This window comes from Salmo trutta, chromosome 4, assembly GCF_901001165.1.
Source record: "Salmo trutta chromosome 4, fSalTru1.1, whole genome shotgun sequence".
Classification (NCBI taxonomy): domain Eukaryota; kingdom Metazoa; phylum Chordata; class Actinopteri; order Salmoniformes; family Salmonidae; genus Salmo; species Salmo trutta.
This window is the reverse complement of record NC_042960.1, coordinates 51,799,991-51,808,577: the sequence shown is the minus strand read 5'-3', so window position 1 is coordinate 51,808,577 and position 8,587 is coordinate 51,799,991. Positions and strand designations below refer to the sequence as shown.

At 41.5% G+C, this 8,587-nt stretch overlaps 1 protein-coding gene across 3 annotated transcripts in view; it reads left to right on the top strand.

The window, feature by feature from the left end:
* Positions 1-2,279: 2,279 nt before the first annotated feature.
* Positions 2,280-8,587, top strand: part of LOC115192563 (neurogenic locus notch homolog protein 2) — a 47,495-nt gene continuing 41,187 nt past the window's right edge. For all 3 annotated transcript variants that reach the window (XM_029751208.1, XM_029751207.1, XM_029751206.1), the window contains exon 1: positions 2,280-2,942. In XM_029751208.1, coding sequence (XP_029607068.1) covers positions 2,870-2,942 — 73 coding nt within the window. In that variant the 5' untranslated portion in view covers positions 2,280-2,869. The remainder of the gene's footprint in view (positions 2,943-8,587) is intronic.

Sequence of the window (8,587 nt, the reverse complement as noted above, 5' to 3'; positions counted from 1 at the left end):
TCCCGCCCTCCTGGACACCTACAGCACCCGATGCCATAGGAAGGCCAAAAAGATCATCCAGGACATCAACCACCCGAGCCACTGCCTGTTCACTCCGCTATCATCCAGAAGGCGAGGTCAGTACAGGTGCATCAAAGCTGGGACCAAGAGACTGAAAAACAGCTTCTATCACAAGGCCATCAGACTGCTAAACAGCCATCATTAGCACATCAGAGGCGGCTGCCTGTAGACATAGATTAGGAATCACTGGCCACTTTTAGAAATGGATCACTAGCCACTGTAATAATGTTCCCTATCTAGCATTACTCATCTCATATGTATAAACTGCACTCCACACTATTCTACGGTATCTTAGTCAGTTTTAAATTGTGCTAACATATTGCATCACCCATTTCATATGAATATACTGTATTGTATTCTATACTACACCACTGACTGTTAAAAATCCATCTCCAGCACATCAGAGGCTGCTGCCTATAGACATAAATTAGGAATCACTGGCCACTTTAAGGAAATGAAACACGAGCCACTTTAATAATTTTGGGGCGGCAGATAGCCTAGTGGTTAGAGTGTTGGGCCAGTAACCAAAAGGTTGCTGGATCAAATCCCTGAGCTGACAAGGTAAAATTCTGCCCCTGAACAAGGCAGTTAGCCCACTGTTCCCTGGTAGGCTGTCATTGTAAATGATAATTTGTTCTGAACTGACTTGCCTAGTTAAATAAAAAATTGAGGATCATCGCAACAGTCAACAAAGAGCTATTTGAAAGTTTAAACCATCAAATTGTTTGGGGTGGAGACAACTGAAGGCAATCCATGGTAAAGATTGCCTCTCCCCCACATTTGGAAAATCTGTCTTGCCGAAAAAGGTTATAACCAGAAAGGTTAACATCAGTATTCAAAACACTAATTACCAACACATCTAGATTGGAGGGGTGAACCCACACTTTCAATTGATCCATTTTAGGTAATAAGCTTCTAGTGTTAATGTGCAGAAAACCCAGGCTTTTACAGGAGCAGAAATCAGTGAAGCAGATATCAGAGCACAAGTCAGAATTGGGACTAGCAACAGTAGATGGGCCAGGGTGTACATGCACATTTCCAGATATCATCAACAGTAATATAATCAAGGCACGGCATAGGACAGGGAGAGCTCTGCAGTGCTGATTTATGACATCTGAATGTGCATCAGACAGCAACAAGATCATATTGTACAGCAATTTCATCAGGTAACATTAATACAAAGCCGGCGAGAGGTGGTTAGAATGGGATGGGAGGCCAAAAGTCTGTGTAACCAATAGAGTCCTGAGTGTAAGAACAAACATAGTCTGTCCCACTGGGTAAAGAAAGTTCGTAGTCAACAAAGAAACTCATCTCATATGTATTCTATACTATACTGTATCTTAGTCCAATGCCGCTCTGACATATATGTATATATATTCTCAATCCATTCCTTACTTAGATGTACGTGTTTTTTGGGTATATGTTGTGAAACTATTAGATATTACTTGTTAGACATTACTGTACTGTCGGAGCTAGAAGCACAAGCATTTCGCTACACCCGCAATAACATCTGCTAAACACGTGTATGTGACCAATAACATTTGATTTGATTTGATTTAGGTGGAACCCCTGAGGAAATCAATTTGCTCCCCCTGGTCCCAGCTCTTTCATGAGGGGTCAATAGGGACAGACGGACATCCTGTATTTGATGTCTATGGTCACAACAGCAGGGGTCCTGCAAAGTTTCTCTAACAGGGTGTGAAAACAAACAATGGGATGAGTTCTGTGTTTAGGTCATGAGTCAGTGATTTACACCTGGATCAGAATGATGTGACCATAATAGCCTGCAATAACTGTTGTTAGTATCTGTGAATATAAAGTAATTCAGTTTATTGTTATATTGGAGGTTGAATGATAACAATAAAGTGCTGCTCTTGTTCTTAAACCTCATGATGGAAGTAGGCTATATTATCACAAATCACAAGACAGCCTATTTATAATACTGTATGACAAGGCCTACAATTATTCAAATGTATGGCCTATCACACCATATACTGTAGGCTACCAGATTGCACTGTGACTGCACGTTTATTGATGTTGCTTATTTGTTTTACTAATCTGGTTATTGAAAGTAATATTGTTCATCAAAACAACATTGACAGTAAACACTATGGTATAGTTATTGAAGGGAAATATTCTGATCACCTTCATGAGTCACAAATACCAGTAAACTTGCCAATGAGGGCAACCTATAGTAGTACAATTAAGAAAGAGTGGGAGTTAAAAGGCTGAACGGAAAAGCGTCAACATCTAGGCCCAATGTGGAGAGAGAAAAACATCTATGAACGGGTTAAATTTCAGTCATACGAAGCTTTGAGAAGTAGAAAATATGTGAAAATTCCTCCGCCGCGGCGACAGAGAAAAATAAAAGTAAAATTCGAAAAGTGGAATTCTAAAACAGTTCCACATTTACAAACACTAAAATATCTCAGTAATCAATTTGTAATGCAATGTTGATTTGGTGAGTGTCAAGTGTATCTTCAAATGTGCCGACACTCATATATACTGCTCAGATAGATCCTTCTCTGTAACTTCTGCGGAGGAATAGATTTTCCTCTTAGTGACTTCAGTGACGAGGTGAGGAGTGAAGAAACTGACTACAGTGCTGTTGTCTTTTATAGGAAAATAGAAACAAAAACGAAGATTTTAAAGTAAAAACAGACGTGGACGAAACAAGGGGAACGGGGCCTTTATTATTTTAACTTCGTAATAGTATTGTTCTTGACGACACATTTAGAAGTTTAGTTCACCTAACCGGAGACAGAGCTCAGCCTCGCGCTGGCGACTCTATGTGGATTTTACAGAAAATATGGGCCAATTACCCGTTTTCTCTTCGGGCAAAGTATTAGTCATCGTCGTCTGTTGCGTTAGACTTTCTTTGGGTAAGTTACTGAGATAAGTTTTGCTTTTGATACATTTCTATGACCTAAATCGTATTCTCTCGCTAATTACTTAGCATCTGTGCTGGCATGGGGCGAAGCATCTGCACACGCTTCTGCATAATTAGGCTGATTAGGCGACTTTTGGATCCAAAGTAACACATGTCGATATTAATACTTTGTCACGTGCCTCTTATGCATCAGTTTAGTAACTTTGTAACAAATAAAGTAGCCAGTAGCAGCTCGCAACAAGGTGAAGAATGGGAAAAAGTTACAGCACAGCTGTACTTTTTTTGTTTGGCAGTTTGTTCTTTAGAATACATTGTATACGTCTATCTCAAATCTAGTGTAACCGACAGTACACGCACAGTATCAAGTGAGATTTGTGGATGGTGTTTAATTAGAAATTATATTTAGTTGCCAAAATTTAGCTATTGACACCTATGCTCGATGTCTCGCAGCGCTGCCCATATGTTAGTTAACCAGCGCGCTCGCCCAATATAGTTAGGGTGAATGGAATTCAAAATGGTTTTGTTGTGTTAGCTACAAATAAATATATATTTTGTAATTTGAGTTTGATGGAGTATAGATTTGACATTTTTGTTCTTATTTTGTTCGTTTTGGGCGTGTTTTTAATGCTTATTGCTGATTGGCTACTTTTGACTCATTTTTTTTTTATGACAACACAACTATAACATCACATATTGATGATAATCACAATTATCATAACTCTAACAGTAGTATTGTTAATCAGTACTTTTAATCGTTACACAATGAATAATTGGGCTAATGGCAATGATATCCATACTGAAATTGTTACTATTACTATCTGCTCTGTACTATTATTGCTCCTTTTGTGATAGTTCCCAAATTCAACAGAGTACTGCTACAGACTCAGTCATAGCACAGAAATGGTGGTTAATAGCAAAACACATGAATTCCAGCCAGGTAAGAGACATTAACATAAAAGTGATTACATGAGCCATGTTTCTGCCTCAACCTCATGACCTTAATTTCTCACGTTTTGGACAGAGGATTGACACACAAGAACACAAGACAATGTAAAGCTGCTACAGGCAGGAGAAGAAGTGGGTGGAATGTTCCTGTTGGTGTTTCACATTCCTCCCTCTTTCTCTCTCTCTGACCCTCTCATGCTTTCTCTCCCTCTCACACACACACACTCACTCACCCATCCACTCTTACAGCATAGAAATCGGCTGTTGCCTCCCTATTGTGTCAAGCAGATGATGTCCCTTGAGGATGAAGCTTTTGACTTTTTTTGTGGCACACGACGTGGTGCTGCCTGCCTGCCTCCACTGCGTGGGTCCATGGCTGCATGTATTTACTCAGTCCTGACAGCATGCCTGTGCAATGAAAAGCCCAGTGATTGTGCCTGTTACTGCATTGCTTGTTCTGCAGTCTGACCCATGCTGGAGCCTGGTGTGAAATGTGATTTATCTGTGACATGCTGCGCCCTCCACGTGGAACACAAGCTTCTGTTTATTGACCTGCCTGCATTACTGAGCTGCTGAGCACTGGCTCTTCACAATGCCAGTGGAGGGCACAGTGGTCGCAGCATCAGTTCATCCCAGCTCAGTCTGCCTCCAGACAATTTTAATATTTTTCTTTGTTTGTTGATTCTTCTTCTTAACCCATTCTCCTCCCTAAGCTATATGTACATATTAGAAGAAAACACATGCTTTTTTGACTGTTTCTTTTGGTTGTTGTAGTAGTAAATTACCTCAAGTTACAGCAGCAAAGAACAGCTGTGTGATAAGAACGGAATAGGAGTGTGCTCCAGATAGGATTTTAGTCGAGTGGAGGCGATCTGATGCAAAGGGGGGCTTGGTGTGGTTAATGGGAGGTGCTGCTGTGAAGAGTGGGGGTGATTACAGAGAGTTGTGACTGCACTGTTGAGCAGGTTAGCAAATGAACAGAGAATTAAGATGTCCTACATTCCTGCCCCAGCAGAGCTCAATAATCCTGGAGCCATGAGGGCAGAGCGCTGGTGCCCATGTCCACAGCTCTACACTACACCCCAGCACTGCAGTGTGAAGGCCACTCCGCCTGCAGAGGATGGCCCTCTGTGTACACAGATTTAGATCAGGGGTGCTAATTCTTCTTCCTAATTGTAACAGCAAAGTTATCATCAGGACTTTACTGTTGCTATTGGAACTGGGCAATTTGTAGCGTCACCTCCCTCGTTGTTTGTGACCTACTAGTCCTAGTACAAACCCAGCTTGATGTTGACGCTGCTGTTTTTGTGGGCCACAGACATAAGTAACCCTTGGGCAAAGTCGTTTAGCTTAGTTTCTGTGCATGCTAAGTCAACTAGGAGTAGTACTGTTGACCAATCACCGACGAAGGGGCGTAAACTTCGGTTACTGAACTTCGACTTGCCTCAAGATGTTTTTTTTGTGTGCACAAACTGCTGAAAAAAACCTTCCAAAGACAAAAATTAACCAAAACCTCACACAATTGAGTCATAATATATGCGCAAACTCTTTCAATTTGGAAGTATACGGTGAGCTTTAACCCCAAATAAATTAGCCTATGATATTAGTGCACATAAAGACCAGGGAAGTTTCTCCTATTGATTTAATTTTAATTTAAGATTCTGCAATCCAATAAATATTTATTTAACTTATTTTTTGGTACTTTTAACCTTTTCTCTCCCCAATTTTGTCCAATTTGAAGTTACATTCTTGTCCCATCGCTGCAACTCCCGTACGGACTCGGGAGAGGCGAAGGTCGAGAGCCATGTGTCCTCCGAAACACAACCCTGCCAAGCTGCACTGCTTCTTGACACAATGCTCGCTTAACCTGTTGGGGCCACCCCTTCCCGTTCGGATCCCGGTAACGGGATTGCTTGACAAGATGCATGGCGTGAAATTCAAAACAGCAAAAATCTAATAATTTAAATTTCTCAAAACAATCAACTATTTTACACCCTTTGAAAGATAACCATCTCCTTAATCTAACCACGTTGTCCGATTTCAAAAAGGCTTTACGGCGAAAGCATAAAGTTAGATTATGTTAGGACAGTACATTGACAAAACATTACACACAGCTATTTTCAATGCAAAGACAGGCGTCACCAAAAGCAGAAAACCAGCTAAAATTATGCACTAACCTTTGACAATCTTCATCAGATGACACTCCTAGGACATTATGTTAGACAATACATGCATTTTTTGTTCTATCAAGTTCATATTTATATCCAAAAACAGCATTTTACAATGGCGGTGATGTTCAGAAAATATTTAGCCTCCAAAACTGCCGGTGAATCAGCGCTACAATTTACAAAATTACTATTCGAAAACATTGGTAAAATATAATAGTCATTCAAAGAATTATAGATTAACATCTCGTGAATGCAACCGCATTGCCAGATTTCAAAAGAACTTTACTGGGAAATCACACTTTGCAATAAATGAGGTACTATGCTCAGAAAAATAAGCTAGGCGATACAGACTAGCGCCATCTTGGAGTCATCTAAAATCAAATATACTATTGTAAATATTCCCTTACCTTTGATTATCTTCATCAGAAGGCACTTCCAGGAATCCCAGGTCCACAACAAATGTTGTTTTGTTCGAAGAAGTTCATAATTTATGTCCAAATAGCTCCTTCTTGTTAGCGCGTTCCGAAGGCTACTCAAAATGTACGAAGCGCGCGGAACATGTCGCCACGAAAGTATTATTATTTTTTTTATTTACGTTCGTTCAAACATGTCAAACGTTGTATAGCATAAATCTTTAGGGCCTTTTTCAATCAGAACTTCAATAATATTCAAGGCGGACGATTGCATTGTCTTACAAAACGTTTCGGAACGAAAGAGTACCCACATGCACGCGCATCATAGTAGTAATCGCCTTCCCCTTATGTCAAACTTTCCAGGCTTCTCGTTCAGTCAGTTTTTACAGGAGAAGACTCAAACCACTTTGTAAAGACTGTTGACATCTAGTGGAAGGCTTAGGAAGTGCTAAAGGAATCCTAACTCACTCTGTGTTTCATAGGCAAAGGCTTGAAAGTGATTCCACACATCAGATTTCAACTTCCTGTTAGGATTTGTCTCAGGGTTTTGACTGCCATATGAGTTCTGTTATACTCACAGACACCATTCAAACAGTTTTAGAAACTTTAGAGTGTTTTCTATCCAAATCTAATAATAATATGCATATTCTCGTTTCTGGGCAAGAGCAGTAACCAGTTTAAATCGGGTACGTTTTTTTATCCGGCCGTGAAAATACTGCCCCCTAGCCCCAACAGGTTTTAACCTGGAAGCCAGCTGCACCAATGTGTCGGAGGAAACACCATACAACTGGCATCCGAAGTCAGCTCGCAGGTGCCGGGCCTGCCGCAAGGAATCGCTAGAGGGTGATGGGACAAGGACATCCCGGCTGGCCAAACCCTCCCTAACCCAGAGGACGCTGGGCTAATTGTGCGCCGCCTCATGGGTCTCCCGGTCACGGCCAGCTGTGACACAGCCTGGGATCGAACCCGGGTCTGTAGTGACGCCTCAAGCACTGCGATGCAGTATCTTTGACCACTGTGCCACTCAGGAGGCCCCTGCAACACTCTTTTTAACAATAAAATATAACAACAATAGCTTAATTGTCAACCCAACATGCATGACAATCACTGGATTAGGTTGCACATGAGAATATTTAGAATCACAACATGAAAAGATGATGAAACAACTTATTTCTTGAATACCATCTCAGTAGACTATTGAACTTTTTAACAAATCACTGCGAATTACGTTATAAGATGATACTCATTTGTTCTATTGTGTGATGCTGTGGGAAAAAAATTGGTGCAACCAAATCATGGGCTGGTGCCATGTACTGAAAAACCTAGTGGTACCAGTGCCATCAGGGGAAAATGTTAGTCTGGAGCACTACCATGGCAACTGTTTGCTTGTCGTCTGTTAGATATGGCTGCACTGTCGGGAACTAGAAACACAAGCATTTCGCTACACTCACAATAATATCTGCTTACCATGTGTATGTGACCAATAAAATTTGATTTGTTTTGCCAACGGATATAGGCTATAGCAATTCCAGGAAACTGGGTTACTTCCTCAGTTGGTGCGAACAACTTCCTGTCCTCTCCAATATGGGACTGGAGCCTGTGCTCGGGGACGCCCATTCGTGTGCACTCTTTTGTCAGTGTATCGTAATTACTTCCCCATCTCCTCAGTGATTAGTTCAAAGCCAAATCCGTCACTCATTCCCTCTCCGCAATCAGACTCGACTAACAGAGCCTCCCCTCCCAGGGTTTTGTAGTGGATTCAGTGACAAAGCAGTGGTGCGTGTTGAGGGAGGAACCAACGTGTGCCAGCCAGCTGCACAGCCAAATGCCAAAGCCCATGACCCTGACTAGACATACTCTTCGTTTGTATGTCCTTGCTCTGTTCTTAAAATGGACAGAGAACAACATACAGTGCACAGAGACAAAACGAGAGGGAGCGAGCGAGAGATTCACTTCCATTTCTACGAATGTGGGGATTCCATTGTTTAGCCCACACAGTCTGTCTGACCACAGTCACACATGCTCCTGCTCGCGCCACTACACGTGTGTAGTGGAGTCATCATTACTGGCACTCTCTCTGTATATGTGTCTGGCCTACTAGCCTGGCCTGA